The sequence below is a fragment of the Lepisma saccharinum genome, chromosome 14, assembly GCF_977018435.1.
Source record: "Lepisma saccharinum chromosome 14, izLepSacc3.1, whole genome shotgun sequence".
In the NCBI taxonomy this organism is placed as follows: domain Eukaryota; kingdom Metazoa; phylum Arthropoda; class Insecta; order Zygentoma; family Lepismatidae; genus Lepisma; species Lepisma saccharinum.
Window position 1 is genome coordinate 37231371 of NC_139242.1, and position 20934 is coordinate 37252304.

General features: G+C 37.4%; 1 protein-coding gene across 2 annotated transcripts in view; it reads left to right on the plus strand.

Moving 5' to 3' along the window:
• Hmt-1 (ABC transporter ATP-binding protein/permease Hmt-1) overlaps positions 1 to 20934 on the plus strand; it is a 56940-nt gene that overhangs the window by 11817 nt on the left and 24189 nt on the right. For both annotated transcript variants that reach the window (XM_083135400.1, XM_083135401.1), the window contains exons 2-10: positions 411 to 932; positions 2850 to 3000; positions 5258 to 5438; positions 8549 to 8727; positions 9654 to 9891; positions 13256 to 13431; positions 15161 to 15366; positions 18108 to 18315; positions 20455 to 20633. In XM_083135400.1, coding sequence (XP_082991526.1) covers positions 436 to 932; positions 2850 to 3000; positions 5258 to 5438; positions 8549 to 8727; positions 9654 to 9891; positions 13256 to 13431; positions 15161 to 15366; positions 18108 to 18315; positions 20455 to 20633 — 2015 coding nt within the window. In that variant the 5' untranslated portion in view covers positions 411 to 435. The remainder of the gene's footprint in view (positions 1 to 410; positions 933 to 2849; positions 3001 to 5257; positions 5439 to 8548; positions 8728 to 9653; positions 9892 to 13255; positions 13432 to 15160; positions 15367 to 18107; positions 18316 to 20454; positions 20634 to 20934) is intronic.

Here is a 20934-nt window from a genome sequence, read left to right on the forward strand (position 1 = left end):
ACAGTGAACTCGAATGGGGGACTGAAGTTAAACAAGGAATGGAAGAAGGTGTTAGAAAGAGTGGAAAGGGCGAGAGAGAAAGAGGAGAGAAGAATGAAGGAAAAAGAGCGTGAGATGAAGAGTCCAACCACATTCCAGATGGAAGAAAATATGTTTAGCCTTTTAGGTGAAAGTACAGTTGAAATGGAAAGCCACTTGCTAGAATGTTCCAGAACAACTTTCTAATAGTCTGGAGGGGAGTAATTTTTGTGTGTATATATATCGTCCTGTTTTGTACCTTGTTACAAAAGAAGAAGACCTTGCTAGAAGCTCGAAACGTTACGTTTAGTTTGTTTTATAATAAAATAAATTTCTGCCTTGGTCAGCATATTGAGTTTTTCTCTCATTGTTTTTTTCTTTTTTAATTTCAGATATACTACTTACAGCACAGTCAACATGAGGTTCTGTCCCCCTAACACAACTCTACATGACATTTGGATTAACCATGGGGTGTCGGAATGCTTTATGGATACAGTGTCATCCTCAAGCAGTGCAGCATTCATTTTTATAATTGGTACTATCCAGATATGGGCTTACAGAAAATATGCCACTAGGATATCCTCATACACCTTACCTCACTCTATACTTTTCAAAATTCAGATATTTCTGACGTTTTTTGTGCCAGTTCTATCAGTCGCGAGATTTATTCTGCAGACAACTTTGTTCAACCATGATGTTATCTATGGCTACATGGTTGTTTCTGTGTGTTTGGTATCATTAATGTGGCCTTTCTCCTTCATACTTATCATGTTGGAGAGGCATTACATGTTACCATCTACCCCCACTCGAGGCCATGGTTTAATACTGCTTTTGTTTTGGACACTTGTGTTTATTACTGAGAATTTGTCATTTCTGAGTCTTCGTAATGCAGATTGGTGGTTCAATTTGCAAAGGTGAGTACCATTCGTCTGTAAGGCTTTATTATAATTTCTTCCTTCCTTTTTGCTCCAGCGACCTTAACTTGGGACCATTTGCATTTATAGTTGTCACATCAAGAAAGTGGATGACGAAAAATCTGTGAAAGATTATTTAGCCCTGAACATATTTTACATCCTTCTGCTACACACCCATTCGTTCCTTTCCTACATGACACAATCTTAACTCCCTTTAGTGGCATGTTGTGAGCCTGAAGTTGTTGTGCTACAACTATGCTATGGTGTCCGCGCTAAGACACTTCCTTCCGGTGGGTAGCCCCTGTAGCACCATGCCATGAAGGAACATTTTAGGGAATGTGGGGGTGTAGGCCCACCACACATTCTCGATCTTGGCCATTTTGGAGGTGATGCGATCAACACCATGCTCCAGTTGCCTTGATTTGAGGCTGGGTGAGTACCAGAACCACTTTATGCAGGAACAAGACTGGAAAATTCAGACCTTTGATCACCCACCACGGAAATCAAACCCAGGGTTTCCGTGTGGCAGTCAGATGCTCTATCGACTAGACCACCATGGCTCTTGTGTTAGATTTTCCTAAGAAGCTTTACATGTGTGTTTATTAGCATGACACTTCTGGATAATTTCAGTTATGTTGGTAAACATGTAGAAACATAACGTAAAATGGAATAAATTGTTAATTTTTCAAATATGATATGACAGTGTAAACTAAATACATGTTTGAAAAATATTTGTATTAAAACTTCAGAATCAATCATGTAATGAAAATGTCTTTAGCATCCATCAGTTATTGCCACCTCTCACTGTGACAACTTGTGGCAGCCACCATGGACGTCCACAGGATTTTTTCCAGGGAGGGTCAAGGAAGGAATTTTTTTTTTCCAGGGGGCAAACAAGGCACATTTTCCCCAAAAATAGTGTTGTTCCCTAAAAAAAACATTGCTTAAATTTGAATTTATGGTGTTTATGCAATAATTAACACATATTATTGTGGTTAAAATGAAATTATATGTGTGAAATATATAATTTTTGGTTGACTTTCATTTTGCCCCCCCTCTTCCGAATGCCCATGGCAGTCAGAGACCTCAGACTTGCACAGCAGGATGTTTGGGTAACAAGGAACTCATGCTATTAGAAATCATATAACAACGAACACCTCTTTTAGTACCTCCCTGGTGGCATAGTGGTAACATCGTTGCCTTGCAATCAAGGAGTCTCAGGTTCCATACCTCAATGGAGGCACATTGCACAGTGGTTTGGATTCCACTTTAAACTGTAGGTCCAGTCCTGATTAACCTCTTTGTATAAAGTGAACTTAGAACAACAATTAATTCATCCATTCACAAACACCTTTTTTGATAAAACCAGAATCTAAAGACTTGTTTTGATTATAGATGATTGGTAGAGACCTGGTAGAATGCAATGCTAGCACATCACCTTCATATCCTCAAGCTGTTATCACGATATAACAATAAATTTAAGATTGTTAAATTTTATGTAATAGCACAAGTGGTTGGGGGGTTCAGCTTCTCCATTAAAAAAGAAACATTTTAAATTATTAATTAGGTTCTTAGTTTTACTACAGATACAACAAAATGTTGCAATGGTTTTTCTCTTCACAAATAAATATTGTATGCTGAAATTTCCTGTGTCAATAGTTGAGAAATGGAAGTTTTAAATAGGCAGAAAGAAGCTGTTATTATTGCTGTATTATTATTATTACTTATTTATGTATTTCTTTGTGCTAACTCTTGATAGATAAGAATTATTTCTAACTTCATATTGTAGTAAAATTACATTTTGGGGATTTTGCCTTTTGCCAAGGCTCAAGTATAAAAGATGAGATAGCAGGTGTCTATTTTATTATCTCCTCTACATGTGTGTGTATTAATATTCATTTGTTTTTGTTCTTGCAGCTTGACAGACAAAGTTGAAATGGGGCTCTTTATTGCAAGATACACAGCGTGCTTTTTTGTATTTGTTCTTGGTCTGAAAGCTCCAGGACTGGTCACAATAAGGGATTACTTAAATTTGAGCAATGGACCAAATGTCCAGTTAGAAACAGGAGTAAGGGCATTATTGTATTTATTGTAATTACTGTACACTGGTATGATGATATTGTGTTTGCAGTGTTTTGTCAACTGTTTTTACCCAAAAGGAGATTAAGTATGGAAACAAACAATATTAACACAGCATTCAGCAACATCTGCATGATTAGTCATAACAGTTGGTTCCTCATGAATAATTATAATTTCTTGGTAATTCACATTGCCAGTAATTCAATTATAAATTAAAAAAGCTGAAACAAATAGATATTAATGAAAGCTTCACAAGTAAGGCTGAAATGACACAATTGGAAAATCATTTTTTGCTTGTTTTATTTGTAATTGGAATTAGCCCTGATTATTGACTCATTAACTCAAATGCTATAGGCTCAAGTCTGGGAACTCATTCAGCTATGTTATAACTTCTTTTTCGTACACTGACAACCCATCTGCAAGCAAATAATTTATCATTTACGGTGCACACATTTTGTACCTAGTATTTTTACGTCATAGAGCTGATACGTGTAGACCAGTGGTGTAGCGCAGTTCTCTGGGGTCTTTATGCAAGTAAAATATTGGGGGGGCCCCTTAGTGAAAAAAATATCAAGTACCGCAAATACCCTGCCTTCCCATTTTTTGTCCTCAACTTAGGCTATATATCAGTGTAGTAGTTTCTCGAAACTAAATCAGGGTGGTCTGAATCTCTGATAAATAACTGGAAGAAGAAATTAGAAATATTTTTTCTTAGCTCAAAGCAGGATTCTTTTTTGTAGGGAGGCTTCATACTGTACAACCAAATATATTGTTCATGATCCTTTGTATTTTTTTAAATTAGATTACATATAATACACATATTATAAAAAAAATACTGTTTGGGGAAATTGTTTAGAGGATAGTAAACACTTCTTTTTTTGGACTTTGAGATGCATGCACCTTCAGCCCCAAAAGCCATCCCCTGGCTGCACCAGGCCAAGATTCAACGTAAGAGCCGCTCACATAGCCTTCTAATATGAATAGTGAGTTATATACTCAAGGAAACTTATAATTTCCGTTATGGGGGTTGAACTGGATCTCTAGATTGTCGATGGTGACCTAATATTATAAGATCAATTGCAGTCTGCTGTGAAGAAATAGCAGAGGACTCCAGTCTTGAGAGGTAGATAATAAAGCAACGATGTGACTTTATGCACTGAAAATTTGTCACTAAGTGAAGTTCCGATTGGAAGGACCCTCTCCTCCACCAACCCCCCTCCCCCCCAAAAAAAAAGTTGTTTGCCGTACAGACACGGTGTTTAATTTTGGTGTTAGTGGACCTCAATATTATTATTCATAAGTGTAACGATGCCATTTCTTTTCGATAGACTTAGACTTTTCATGAAACAAGAACCATTTTGTTAATAGGTCATCAGTGCTTTAAGAGTGTGTGTGAGGGGGTGTAAGTGACGCTATGCCCCCAGCTAAGATAAAAATCATCCAGCTACGATAATTTACATAAGTACTACACTACATTTACAAACTGCGTAGCTATAAAGGTATGAAACGAGAGGATGTTCCTATCGATTGCCATCTGTGAGCAAGTTAGTTAATTGTACACTTCGGAGGAGACTAATACATAAGTTGCTCGGGCCCCTCTGGCTGAGACATTACACCACTGCTTATTATCGCGTTACTGGGAACCAGATTTCTGTTTCGTAAATCCATTTTTTAAATAAGATGCACTATCTGTTGACTTCCTGGAATTATATGAAATTTCAGGAACACATAGAGAGAACACTGCAGGGCCCCCTTTCATTGCAGGGGTTATGAGGATGACCGCTACGCCACTTGTGTAGACAGTGTAAACAACACAAAAAATGGTTGTAAAATGCAGATTTTAAGAATCAAAGTGTCATATTCTAAAGAGCACGAGCTTGTTTTATTGTTATATTTTCAAGTAAACATTAGAAATCTCAGACAGTTTGATACATCCATGGCCACCCTTTCTAGTCAGAAGTATTCAGTGTTACTGAATACTAATGTCTCAGTTTATACATGGCTAAATAAGTGTTGTATCATAAGAAATTCATAATGGATGTCTTTCTACGAAATAATCTGGAACGTTAAAGTAAAAAAAAGTTCATTCTGTGGTTGCTTTTAACACAAAAATTGCACATTATCACCCTTACAAGACTCATTGTGGCCACATGTAAGACATTTCTTGCCATTAAGTACATAAATTTAATAATGTACCCATTACAGTGCTTCGTTAAAGTAACCTCTTTTTAACCCTCCATTTGCAGGAAAGAGATGTTCCTCAAGGTTCAACATTCAGAAATGCCTGGAGGAAAATTAGAATATTAGCCCCATTTTTGTGGCCCAAAAAGGATTGTGTACTGCAGTTTAGAGTTATGTTCTGCTTCCTTTTGCTGGCATTTGGACGTGTTATTAATCTATATGTTCCAATATACAGCAAGTTAATTGGTAAGTAATTTTGTGTGGTAAAAATTCGTATCTCTCTCTACTTTACTTACAAAGGTGCAACCAGAATATCTGGTGTACATGGATCTACTATTTTTTAGAAAAAAATTGTAATTGTTAAAATTGTTCCATTTCCTCTATTATATAAGTTAATGGCTTCCCCCCGATTGTGCAATAGTAGGGCCTTCGCCTTGTAATCAAGGGGTTCCGGGTTCGATACCGGGTGGAGGCACATAGTGGTCCAGATACCACCTTAAACTGTAGGTCCAGTCCTGATTAGCCTTACTGTGCATACAGTGGACTTAAAACACCAAATCAATCAATATAAAAGTTAATATAAAGTGGATCAACAGAAAACGAACATATTCCTAGCAAGAATTTAATATTACAAGTATACTGTGCAATGTACCTCCAATGTGATAGGACAGGCTTTATCACTTTTAGTTTGCATTCTTCAGTCTTTTCATCTTTAATTCCATAATATCAAAACTATACTAAAGTGAAACAATGGAAATATCTTCTTTTTGGTGTATCATATTTCTTGTTGGAGGCACAAAGGAGTTGCATCTTGCATACAACTGTAGAGCCAGTGTGAATTTTTTGCCGATACCAATGTGAAATTTACCGATCCTGGAAAAACTGATATTTTATCAGTGTAATATAAAATTACAAATGTTTCTTGGTGACATTTACTTTATAAAACCAGACTATATGAATTATATGGTTATATCCATAAATATAACAACGTCACTCTCATCTTCAGGGTTGAAGTGCAGATACAAGCGTCAACCCGGTGTATATACGTTTGTGGAGGGAGGATCCCTGTGAAGATGGCGGACCAATCGGGTGGCATTTCTGCTGCATGCACTCTCCTGGTTAACTAACACTAACCAAGCTGGGTCTAGTTCGAGCCCCGTGTTGCGATTAACATTATCTTTTTCTTTATGAATGGCTATTGCATCCTTGATGATGGGGTCCCAGTAGTTTGAAGTTTTGGCTATGATTTCTGTGTTGCTGAAATCTGGTTTATGTCCCTCATTTATTGAATGTTCTACTAGACCCGACTTTTCAGATTGGCAATGCTGCTTTGGTGTTATTTACAGTGCTGTTCTATTGTCCTACCCATATGCCCAATGTATGATTTCCTGCATTTGCAGGTAATACAGTAGACTCCTGGTGTTTTGAGTCCTAACTCATCCTTGAGGTTGCGTAGTAGGCTTCTGATCTTCGGAAGTGGTTTGTGAATGGTTTTTATGTTATGCTTCTTGAGAATCCGGCTTATAACTCCGGAGTGATTTCCGGTGTAAGGCAGAATGGCTATCTTCTGGTCAGCTTTGTCCGGGTTCCCTGATGTGTCCAGATTCCATGGCATGTCTTGATTCCCTGGCATGTCTGGATTCCCTGATGTGTCTGGATTTCCCATTGTGTCTGGATTCCCCATTGTGTCTAGATTCCCCGATGTGTCCGGATTCTCTGATATGGTGGTCTTCTTGGACAGTACTTGTTTTAATGTTGTGTTGATGTGTTCCAAGTACCCGTTCTGTTTGAAAGCTGTGCGAAGATGCTGTATTTCTTCTGATAGATGATCCGCATCACTGATGGAGATGGCCCAGTGAAATAAAGTAGAGAGTACTGTAGCTCGCTGAGACAGGTGGTGAAAACTGTTGGCATTGAGATATAGATCTGTGAGAGAGTTGGTTTCCGGTATACACTGTGTCCCAAGGATCCGTCTGGCTTGCGTTTGATGAGAATATCCAGGAACGGCAGGCTGTTGTTCTTCTCGGTCTCCATGGTGAACTTGATATTCGGGTGTTGATTGTTGAGGTGGTCTAAGAATGGCTGAAGCGTTTCTTTACTGTGTGGCCAGACGATGAAGGTGTCGTCGACGTATCTGTAGAAGGTGGCGGGTTTCAACGGAGCTGTGTGCAGTGCTTCTTGCTCAAAGTTTTCCGTGAAAAAATTGGCTATGGCAGGCGAGAGAGGGGAGCCCATTGTCACACCGTCGGTTTGTTCATAGTACTGTCCACCGTAGCTGAAATAGGTAGAGGTCAGTGTGTGTTTGAACAGACTGATGATTTCTGGTGTGAACTGGCATTCTAGTAATTGCAGTGAATCTTGAAGTGCCACTTTGGTGAAGAGTGACATTACGTCGAAGCTGACTAAGATGTCATCTGGTGATGTTCTGATCTGCTGCAGCGTCTTGATGAATTCTGTAGAGTTTTTCACATGGTGTTCACATTTCCCTGTGAGTAGTTAGAGCTGAGCTGTCAGGAATTTGGCGAGTCTATACGTTGGGCATCCAATGACGCTGATGATCAGTCTTGGGACAATAGAACAGCACTGTAAAGAAAACCAAAGCAGCATCAAGTATTTCCATCCTGAAAAGTCAGGTCTAGCAAAACATTCAATAAATGATGGACATAGATTTCAGCAACACAGAAATCATAGCCAAAACTTCAAACTACAAGGAAGCCATTCATCAAATGGCCAACCATAGCCTTTCCTGAAGAAAAAGATAATCTTAATCGCGACATGGGGCTTGAACTAGACCCAGCTTGGTTAGCATTAGTTAACCAGGAGTGTGCACGCAGCAGACACGCCATCCGATTGGTCTATCGTCTTCACCGGGATCTTCCCTCCACAAACGTATATACACCGGGTTGACGCTCGTATCTGCACTTCAACCCTGAAGATGAGAGTGACGTTAGCTCTCGAAAGCTTGGAATATTCTCCACAACTCACCTGGTCGATAACCTGAGAGAATCTATTCATCATTCGTCGCCAAGAAAGCTTCAAGTCTTACAACAAAATGACAGTTTTGCACTCTTTATAGGTATACCAGATCACTAAAATTTTACTAATACGACGATATGCATATAAAATATAGTTATTAACCATAGGTAATAAATCAGTTCTTTTCATGCAAGATGTTCTCTATAATTTCATTTTTTTTCAATGTAACAACAGTAACAATGCTAGGATTCTTTTTCACTTTTTTGATTCACATTGAAGTAATTTGTATTTTCTTTGATGTAGTTGCTCCAACATAATATGTTCATTTTTAAGCAAACATTTGTCCTTTACAAATGTGTTAATGCAATTTCTATTTTCAGTTGACAGCATGACAGTGACAACTGGTGAAAAACATCTCAAATTCCGATGGGACTTTGTCCTCATATATGTTGGTTTCAAGTTCCTTCAGGGTGGAGGTACTGGTGGCATGGGACTGTTGAATAATATGAGAACTTTCCTGTGGATAAGAGTTCAGCAGTACACAACAAGAGAAGTGCAGGTTAGTTGTTTGAAGTGCAATGCAATGGTTTATGCAATAAATTAACTTTTTCAGACGTAATGTGTAGAATTTTTGGACACAAATATTTTCTTTCATCTTTTCATTTTCTTTCTTACATACTACTTGTACCTTTAGTTCTTTTTATCTGGTACTGTGCATATGTACCTATTGTCTGCTCTATGTTATTACTGTAATCGGGGGTTTACGTGAGAACTAAGACAAAAAAAGAAGTTTAGGTTTAATGTTAAAGTAAGGATATATAATTTAATTAGCCAATAGTGATTATTGCTTTACAATGTTATGATAAAATTTGATAAAGTTTTAAAAAAATGACCAGTTTGAACTTTTTATTGAAATTTTTTGTGTCCTCACAACATAATAAAAGCAGAGCCTCAGTCAGAATATTTCCCACTGTTACTTATTTTATTACTACAGTTCCCATAGGCATCCAAGAAAGAAATTACTGGGAAAGATATGCAACATAACAATCCACAATACATACGGGGTGATTCTGAACAATGGGAACAAACTTCAGGAGGTGATTGCTGACGGGACAAGAAACAAAGAAGTCCACATAAACATATGTCCGGAAATGCATATGATCCTTGTAAGAGCACTAGTCGCCTAACTTGGAGCAAGAAATGCATTTTCGCACACTAGGGACTTCCAGCATGACAACGGTTGGTGGTATCTATCCTGGAACACATAGATTTCCGGACATATGTTCATGTGTACTTTATTGTTCCTTGTCCTCTCAGGAATCACCTCCTGAAGTGTATGCTCATTGTTCTGAATCACCCTTTATAATTGAAACAAAATAAAATGTAGTACTGTGCATGTGTAATTCTGAGTTGTTGCTTAATATGATAATTTAGCAAGAAATCCTTTCACAGAATAAACTGCATTAAATGTGTTTTCTTTTGTAGGTAGAGCTGTTTAGTCATTTACACAGTTTGAGCTTGCGTTGGCATCTTGGCCGAAAGACAGGGGAAGTACTACGTGTGATGGATCGTGGCACAGACAGCATAAACAACTTACTGAGCTATATTCTCTTCAGCATAGTGCCAACACTTACTGATATTGTTGTAGCTATTGTTTACTTTGTAACTACATTCAATGGGTGGTTTGGTCTAATTGTATTCCTTACCATGGTTTTGTATATAGGTAAGTGGATTCTGCCATTTTCTTACAATTTAAACTTTGTGCCTAAAAATGAGAACTTGTTTCGTGATGTATTTGTTTATAACACCATTGAGCCTTGTTTCCATGATATGAAAAGCTCAATATTCTGACCAAGGCAGAAATTTATTTTATTATAAAACATAAACTAAACGTAACGTTTCAACCTTCTAGCAAGGTCTTCTTCAGACTCTGCACCAAGTACAAATGTAACAAGGTACAAAAAAGGATGATATATATATACACAAACATTACTCCCCTCCAGACTATTAGAAAGTTGTTCTGGAACATTCTAGCAGGTGGCTTTCCCTTGTCAACTACTTTCAACTAAAAGGCTAAACACATTTTCTTCCATCTAGAATGTGGTTGGACTCTTTATCTCATGCTCTTTTTCCTTCCTTCTTCTCTCCTCTTTCTCTCTTGTTCTTTCCACTCTTTCTAACACCTTCTTCCATTCTTTGCTTATCTTCAGTCCCCCATTTCAGTTCATTGTGTCTTCTTCACCTTTCTTCTCTATTTCCTTGGCCTCCTTCCATTTTCTCACTAGTATTCTCTTCTCCCTTCCTATCTGCTTAGCCTCATCCCACTATGTGTCATGTCCTGTTTCTCTCATGTGTTTAAATATCGCATTTCTCTATCTCTTAAGTCGTACATCATCCGTATGTTGTTTCAACCTGTCTTTCAGCCTCTTTTTCGTTTCTCCTATGTACACACTCTGACATTCTTTACATTTCACTTTGTAGATAATCCCTTCCTCTTCTGTTTTCCTTTTTCTTGTTTGCATTCTTCGCTATTCTTAAGATGCTTCTCCCTCCCTTCCTGTAAGTTTTAATGTCCACTTTCCTAAGCACTTTGCATATATTTTCTGTGCTCTTCCCTATACTATACTCCTTATTCCAAACCTCCTCTCTTTTTCCTTCTCTTCCAATTCACCCCTGCCATTTTTCTTCCTTCTTCTGTTTATGTCCAGTCTATCCTCCTTTTCATAGCCATTCTTTTCCAGCTGTTTCCATAGGCTATTTATTTTTCCTTTTCACATTTTTTCGTGCATATTTTCTTGATTCTGTCCTCCATGTTCTTTATAAAATTTCTTTTTATCACCTCACTTACGTCGCTTCTTTTGTGGCAGAATAACCCTGCTGCACACTTCTTCTGATACCAAGCAGTTTCAATTTCTTGTCCTCTCTTCCTTTTCATCAATATATCTAGGTAACTTACCTTGTCTTCTATTTCGAGTTCCAATACTATCCCTCTTTCTTCATCTTGTATTTCTTTGGCAACTATGTCGAGCTGCCTCTTCGTTCCCTTCCATATGGCAAAACAATCGTCCACATATCTGCAAAACAGAATTATTTTGTCACCTCCTTTTTCTATCACTTTCTTTTCCCATTCATTCATAACCAATTCAGACAATGCTGGGCTTAGACTAGAACCTATATTCAGTCCTTCACTCATTAACATTATTTTATCCCCCATTATACCGTAACCTTTATTCCAAATTGTTTCCATCACCTTCACTACCCTTTCACTATTCCATTCTCCTATAATTTCTTGTCCCCATTATCTTTTTAACAATGTCCAACACGTGTCCCCTCTTGATGCTCGGGAACATACTTTTCACGTCTAAGCTAAACATTGTCATCTTCATCTCATTTATCTTAAGTCCTTTTATGAGGTCCACTACTTGTTCACTGTTCTTAACTGCTCTACTTTCTTGCTGTGTTACTAACACTTCAATAACTTTATTTTATTTATTTTCCAAGGGTTCCAAAATATTGTTTCTGCACTCCATTACTGGTCTCAACTTTATCTCCTCTTTGTGTATCTTTGGAAAGCCTTTCAAACTTGGTAGTCTTCCTGTCACCTTTATGCACTTCTTGAATCCTCTCCTCCTACAGCCTTGGATGACCATTTCTCTTATAGTTTGTTCTTCTTCTGTTCCACAAATCTCCTCATATCCGTTCTCTTTTAGGTCTTCATACTTCCTCTCGTACCATTCTCTTTCCATCACCACAATTGCTCCTCCTTTATCTGCCTGCTCTGTCACCACATCCCTTCTTGTCTTGATTTTCTTCATCCCTTCCCTTTCTTTTTGACTCAAATTATCTACTTTTCCTTGTGTTTCCATTTCTTTCTTCAGTATGGCTGCTGTTCTTCTAATCTTGTCTCTTTCTGGTTCTTCTTTTATATGGAGCACTGCTTCTTTAATGTCATATATAACTTCTTCATAATCTACATTTCTTTCTTTAACTTCTAGATGGAAGAAAATATGTTTAGCCTTTTAGGTGAAAGTACAGTTGACAAGGGAAAGCCACCTGCTAGAATGTTCCAGAACAACTTTCTAATAGTTTGGAGGGGAGTAATGTTTGTGTATATATATCGTCCTTTTTTGTACCTTGTTACATTTGTACTTGGTGCAGAGTCTGAAGAATACCTTGCTAGAAGGTTGAAACGTTACGTTTAGTTTATGTTTTATAATAAAATAAATTTCTTCCATGGTCAGCATATTGAGTTTTTCATGTATTTGTTTAGAACTTTGTATTATGATAAAAGTTCATTAAATTTAGAAATATAATGAAGGTTGTTAGCTTTAGCCTTATAAATGTTATTAATCTGTATGAAATAAATATATACAAGTAACTTATTATACAGAAGCATGTTTGCACTTTTCAGTTTTTACAGAATTTGAATAATATGTACAAATGGAAGTGTCTTCTATATTATATAGCATTTTGTATAATTAATGACAAGAATGATCAAATGTTGATAAGATGCTTAATTTCAAATTAACAATACATCTTCAGGTATATAAAAGACTGGTCACACTATTTTGGCAAATTAAATGATTTCCAACAACTAGGGGAAAAATAGATTATTCCTGTACTGGAATAATGTCCTATACTGTAGTAGTGTCTGTATGAATCCTATAAGCCGCATCTTTCAGTTGTCTTTTTCCACTATCATAGGCACCCCAAACTAGTTTTGGCTTGTAACTTTTTAATTACACATTTCCTCTCATCTCATTGGTACTTCGGCCAGTCTCCATCCATCCTGCAGTTTGAATCAAGGTCACGGAAACACCCTGTATGTACCTATACAAGGATGAACATTTTATTTCTGTTTTTATAGAAAATATAATTTTTTATCGTTACTGTTAAAATGTACAAAAAAGTAACAGTAACCATTAATTTGGTTACTCATTACTGGAATAAGTAATCATGTTATTGTCACTATTACTGAAAAAGTTCTGTTGCTTACAAACTCTATCAATAACATGGGCTTCTTAGCATATAATGTTAGATTGAATCTTTATTTTAGACAAATGTACTAAAATTGGACTTTCTTTCAGCTGCCACTATTTTTGTGACTGAATGGAGAACCAAATTTCACAGACGCATGAATCTTGCTGATAATGAACAGAGAGCAAGAAGTGTGGATTCTTTGCTTAATTTTGAAACTGTCAAATATTATGGAGCAGAAGAATATGAAGTTCAGAGTTACAGAGAAGCAGTCTTAAAGTATCAGGTATACACACAAAGATGTTTCTAGTTGTAAGTAGGCTTACGGGAAATTGTAAATTCAATTACTGTTGTTGTGTGCAATTATGTAAAAAATGTCCAAACTGCTACAGCATTATGGGTAAGTATTCTTCAGTTAGGCATATCCTGATGTTACATCTTGATTTTGACTAATTCTAAATGTACATATACTGAAGCAAATGACCAACTTTTACCACACAACCTCTAATGGTTCTATTAATTTTGGTGTCCCCTGCCACCAAGCACAAAGGAAATTGTTGTTTCACTGCTGGTTAGGTTTCCAGTTCGGTCATCGATAACAGTACGTTTTATTTAATTTCATTTTTCTAACTCTTGGACATTTGTCAACAATTTAACTTTAGCTAAATATGCACATATATGTTGTAAGATTTTGTTCTATAATACTAAGAGGCATATATTTTTGGTAAATAAAAAAGCAAAATTTCGGTACAAAAACAGAGTCGATTTCGGGTTCAAAAGCAGTAAATAAAATAAAATGTCGGTGTTATAGCGGTGAATAATCACATCAAAAGTGCTATATAAGATGACATTTTGGTTTTAAAAGTGTGAATATAATCCTAAATTTGATTTAAAAACTGCACTACACAAAATAAAATTATCCCTTCTAATAGCACATTTATGAAGTTACCAGAGTATTAAGTTTATTCCTGTGTAAAGGGGTCCATTTTCACTTCTCAAATATTTACAGCAGAATTAATCAATTTTCCGTGAATTGCATAACTCACAGGATACTTCAGACTTCAGAAAGTGTTGCGTCGGTATATAAACGGTAAATTTCATGTTTAAGAGTCAGTTTCGCATTTTGCAGTTCATTTCGCATTATTTCGTGACAAAACAGGGTAGAAAAATGCACCTCAGACCTTTCAGAAACATGAAAAAGGAACATTACAGCATGTTATTTCGTATTTCGTGTTTTCGTCAAAAACGAAATTTGCATGCCTCTAATAATACTTTTAGATTCACTTATATGGTAGTTGGAGTTCTTATTCAGTTTATTCCTCTCAGTGTGTTCCAAGAGTTTGAACAGCTCAGAATAATTCAGACTGGAGGCTGTTGTGTTGGTAAATAAACTCAAAATTTCGTGTTCAAGAGTTTATTTTGCATTTTGGCATGTAGGCAAGATGCAGTTGTTGAGTACTGCCATATACCGTTCTGATTTTGACATCTTGTAGCTGATGATATCCAAACTTTCTTTCATAGTATTGTGAAATTTCATGTCTCTTTTGTCCAAATTCATTTTCAACAAAGGGGTCAATTTTTGTCCACTCTACGCTGTAGAATTTTGCATCTGTTATTGTTATGAAGTGTCCCACACACCGTGCCCATGCAGGCTGTGGCATCAGTCTTTAGGCTTTGCTACGGGACGCGTGCAGGTTCGTCTCCTGGGGGAAGCATAATAACTTTTCTCGTGAGATTTTGGCCAGCATATGGGTGGCGACCCACCATCGTGAGGAAATTGGGAGCTACAAATGAGTAGAGTATTTTAGCATCATTTTTCTGCCAGGCTGGGATTCAAGCCTCAACTCCATGGCTCAGTGTGATTTGATTAATATAAATCAATAAAACAATTCCGATATTTCACAGGTTTTAATTATTGATAAATGTTATTTTATCAATTCTGCTGAATGATTTTCACCGTGATTATTTTTAATACTGGTAATTATATCCGAGTTTTGTATTTTCTTATCCAACAGAGAGAAGAATGGAAAGCCACAGCAACTCTTAATCTACTTAACACATTTCAAAATGTCATCATCAGCAGTGGGCTTCTAGCAGGCTCGTTGCTTTGTGTCCATATGGTGGTCACTGAACAAATTTTAACAGTTGGAGACTATGTTCTGTTCTCATCATATATTCTTCAACTCTATGTTCCACTTAATTGGTTCGGAACATACTACAGGTATGCCATTGTTTTATTAATTACATTTAACTGTAATAATCAGCATATCTTGGACAGCACTAAACAAATTAGTTGCTGGTTTAAGTGTTCACGCAATTATAATTCTGCAATTTAAAGACAATTACAAACTAACAATAAAAAAATGGAAAATAAATTCAAGCATCATCTATTGAGCTAGCCTGAAATCAAGAATCGCAAGAACAAGAATTCGCAAAATTACTCATATACTTCGTTGTAGTTATTTGTTTCATTCTTGATCGAATATAGGATTGATAGAATTAATGTTTCAAGTCCACTTTATGCACAGATAGGCTAATCGGGTCTGAACCTGCATTTTAAAGTGGGATCCAAACCATTGTGCAATATGCATCCACTGCATACTGAACCTAGGACCCCATGATTAAAAGGAGAACATTACCACTGCACCATTGGGGACGATTGATAGAATTTCAATCAATAGCATTCTGTGAGTCACCCAAATCAATAGCCGAATAAATTAAGTGAACCCCGGACAAAATTTACACAGAATTATTATATAATTGTGTAAAAAGTGAATTTCAGTTTTCAAATTTTAACAGGGTTCTGTTTGGGAGATACACAATCAAAAAAGCCTAAAGTTGACAATCCTGACCTTTTTCTCGTGTGGATTTTCCTTAGCCAGTCTTGACAAAAGATGGGATGGTACCCCATTCTTTCATCTCCCCTTGTAATACCCTAATGATGCAAAGCAGTGCTCAATAACTCAACAGTCAAGTCAGAACATGGGGTCACAATGTCAGTTTTCATCACCAATTTTTATCTGCCTTAGACTAGAATTTACTACTTCTTCGTGTGTTCAAGTTGTGTGTGATCCATCTGTGATACGAAAAAGATCCTTATGTCACCTAATTTTCTTGGAAGAAAACATTCCTAACTATTAGACTATGCAGGCAGAGGTGTATCTAGTAGGGCTGATACCTCGACTTGATACTGATATTCTTACAGCTACCCATCAATATGGACACCGATGATAACATGAAGTTGAATGAGGCAGGTTCATCCGAAGTCTGTGAGTTACAGCTGATATAGGCATACCAGTGTGTTGGTAAATTACCAATACTTTTAGCTAGGGGTGTGCGGGATCCCGAAAAGTTGGGACCGAGGTCGGGAAATTACTTCCAGACTTTTTGGGATCCCGAGAAGTCTGGAAATACCGAATGGTCATTTAAAAAGTCATTAATTCTCGACGTTTTCTGCATTGTAAATGTTCGAACATTTTCCATCCCGAGTTGGGAAGTTGCTAATTTTTCCCATCCCGAATGTCGGAATTTAAAAAATTTCTCGTCCCGGTCCCGTCCCGACTCAAAAAATTCTGTCGCGCACACCCCTACTTTTAGCCATCACACATATCTTTAAATAACCTGTAAATGAGTGCAAAATTCTGTCATTTTGATATTGTTGAATATAAATATGTAATTCATATTGCATGGTTTTGTAAAGTAGATGTGTTAATCACCTGGTTACATAAATTAAAAGGTTTATGAAGCACTTCAGGTTTTTTAAAGAACATGTGCAATTTTATATTGGATCGGTTACTTTATCAGTGTCAGCAAAATTTTCATGAATGATTGAATGATTTGATGTATATTACTTCACGTTTCTGCCACTTTTGGCTAATTGCAAAGACGAGGATGCATGGTGATAAGATGAAATAGATGAAGGGACAATCACAAGCACATGTGGACAGCGCACAACACAAGTTCATGGAGGACTATACTGACCATGTGACTAGATGACAGAGCCTTGCTAGTCTGTAAAATGCAGTCCAAGGTATATTACGTGAAAATAAGATTGACATTTGTGTATCTTGTGTACCTTTGGAAAATTTTCATATCCGTCCATTCCTAGTACAGTTGAGACCACTTTATATGTAACTTAGTCCTGCATAATTCTGTTTTATACGTAAATTACCGTAGGACCCGGCAAAATATAATTTGAAAACTGTTAATTAAACCTTATTTGTACAAGATGCGTTTATATGTGATTTAGGGTTATACATACTTATTTTTATAAAATACAGTTGATTTGTACGTAACCAAACTACAAAAGTATGCATTTCTTGTGGTTACATAAACACAAGGCGATTTTCAAAGATTTGTCGCAGTTGTTCAGAACACAAGACACATTTTCTTGTGTACATAATTGCAATAAGAAACTACACACGTTAAAAATGTGCCAATAGCTGACGTTTGCAATGTTCCATAATAAAAACAGAACAGCGGATCCTTCACTGAATGTTTTCAGTTGCTACTGGTCGGCTATGGAAAACAGAAAGAGAAAATGTTACATGCTTGATCAGAATGTAAAATTTATACCGTAAGTGGATGCTAATCCACATAAAACTTAAGAATCTAACTTTTAGATTTGTTAATTTACCACTTTATGATTGAAATACAGTACATATTGTTCCTCAAAATAGATACAATTACAGTATTTTAATAATGATATGGCATGGTATATAAATCTGATTTGTAAGTAATTCTTAGTTACTGACATACGTATAAGTCAGGTTTAACTGTACAGTATGTCATTTTTGAATTGTTGATATTTGTAGCAAATAGTGCCTTTAGTGTAGTTTTTACATTTGTATTATGTACATTTTAAATGTGAATACACACACATACACACTGAACTACTGAAAACTATATTTGCATGCATCCTCCATGTAGCTTCAGTGTTTATTGCTATGGATTTTGTTTCAGAGCAATTCAAAAGAATTTTATTGATATGGAAAACATGTTTGACTTAATGAGGGAAGAGAAAGAAGTCGTTGATATTCCTAATGCGAAAGCTCTTGCAGTGAAGAATGGAACTGTAGAATTTGATAATGTCACTTTCAACTATCTTCCAGAGAGGGTTGTACTGAAGAATATCAGTTTCCATGTTCCTGCTGGAAGAACTGTTGCATTGGTAAGTTTTTTGTACTTCTTAGTTGAATTTTTACTGTGGTATATTGTAATTATCACTTTCAGTATTAAAAATAATTATGAAACAAAATTATTAGTTATTCGGTGGCATATTCTGAAAATTACCACAACAATTCTTACTTATTGTTTTTATTTATTATATTATATGCCATTAAGTTGGCCGCGGTGGCTCAGTCGGTAACGCGTCTGACTACCATGCTCAAGGTCCCGGGTTCGATCCCCGGCCGGTTCAAATCCGGGAACTTTTCTAACGTTGGAAGCGGCCCCGGCGCCCACCCAGCGTCGAATAACATGGGTACCTGGGGAAACCTGGGGGGTAAAGGCGGTCAGGGGCATGGTGCTGATCACATCACCTCCACTCACGACCGGATCAAGAAAGTGTGGGGCGTTACCCCCACACCCCCTATATGCCTTCATGGCGTGGTGCTAAGCACAGGGGAACACTTTACTTTACTTATATGCCATTAAGTTTAGTGGTAATAAAAGTGCATATACTCCACAGTACAATATGAAATAACAATGTAACATGTCAAGTCAATATTTTGGAAACTGAAAGTCACTTAATATATCAATGTGATGACAATGTTGACTTTTTCTTTAATGCAAAAATTGTGGCTGTTTAGTGACTTGTACATATGGCTGTTAGATTGTAATTGTTCTTTAAAATTGGTTGCCACACCATGTGTGGACTACACATTCCATCTTTGAATAACATGAAATGTAAAAACTTAAGTGAAACTCTTGCAGATAATAAAATAGTCCTGGAACTTTCTAACAGTTGTGTAATAGGAAACATGATTGACAGTAATTTGTCTGTAAAATACACACACACACACACACTCTAATACAGAAGGTTTCCCACAATAAAAATAGTCTACTTTGACTGGCCATCGCGAACGATGCATTGAACTGCTGTTATGTCCTGCTGGCTACACTGCGGCCTATACGAGATAAAGTATCAGTTGAGCAGGATCCGTGGAAGGATGAAGGTAAAAGTGACAGCTTTCTGGGAGGGGTTCATTTGTGGACTTTCTGCCACCGATTATAGTCACTCAGCAATAGTGAAACTGCAAAGAAGAGGGTTTAATCATCAGCAAAGCTAGTGTGGGTCTCATCATCCAACGATGTGGTCGACCGGAAATTGTGAGGAGATCACGGCCCGAGCCCACTTGAACCCCCAATACAGTGCGTGCCATTAGGACATCAGTGACACACGACAATCCCCCAACGCAGAGAAGTTTGGCTATACACCACGGTATCTCAAACACACAGTTTCCAACATCATCCGGAAGAACCTCTCATCCAGGAGAGGTTCACAAACGCCAGAAAACTGTATGAAACATACCTTGCAGGGGACAAGTGGAAATGGGTGTGTACCCTGGATGAAGGGTGGCTCTACCTAGATGAGACCAACAGAGTTTGGTCAATTTTCTACCTTCCAAACAGACCAGAAGAGCCGTTCTGACTTTGTGCTGCAGTGCAAGGAAAAGTTTTCCAAGATATTTCTGGTGGTGGCTAGATATTGCAGTCAGGGAATGGTGCTACTTGTCAAAGTGCCTTCCAACACCAAAGTCAACGAAGCTTACTTCCAGTAGAACGTTATGGTCCCTCTGTATGACACACACATCCCCCACCTGTATGGTGACGAGACCACACATGTATGGATCCACATGGACAAGGCCTCCAGCCATACAGCTTGAGCATCCCAGGCATTCTATGCAAGGAAGGCAGAGGAGACAGGAATTCGAGTGATCCCATTTTCGTCCCTTCCTGTGAAACCCCCGGATGCCTCACCAATGGACTACTGTGGGTTTGGACTCCTCAAACAGGCACTTGCTTGAAACCGTCCCTGTACCTTGCAGGGTCTTGGGAAAGTTGTCAAAGGGGTATGGCGAGACATTCCCCTTCCCATTCTACGCAGGAGTTTGCTACAGTGGAAACTACGCTGCCAGACGATCGAACAGGCCCGTCGCCACCACATCGAACACAATTGGTGGTGGCGCAAGGGAATTTACTAGCCAGTTCAGTTTACTAGCGAGGTTCAAAGTCGACTATTTTTATCGTGGGCTACCTTCTGTAGAATGTTATGAAGATAAGTACTTGAAAGGTTCATGTTATCTAGGTTGGGCCATCTGGAAGTGGAAAGAGCACAATTGTCCGGCTCCTGTTCCGTTTGTATGATGTGGGTACTGGTGCGATTCTTATTGATGGACAAAACATCATGAATGTAACACAGAAATCATTGAGAAGAACTATAGGTGTGGTGCCGCAAGATACTGTGCTCTTCAACAACACTATTAAGTAAGTACAAATGTATGTTTACCCATATCAGTTGATAAATATCGCTGTTCTTGGAACGTTTGACTTTGCTTCTGTTTCACTGGATATTTTAATTCTGTTAACCTGTGCTTTAAATATAGACATTTTTGAAATATAACTTTTATCTGATGAAAGCTCTGCGTTTATGTCCACTTATGCTCATGTAGGTTAATCAGGGGTAGACATACAGTTTAAAGTAGTATCCGAATAACTGTGTAGTGTGCCTCCACCAGGAATCAAACCGTGGATCTCTTGATTACAAAGCAACAGCATTTTCAAAAGG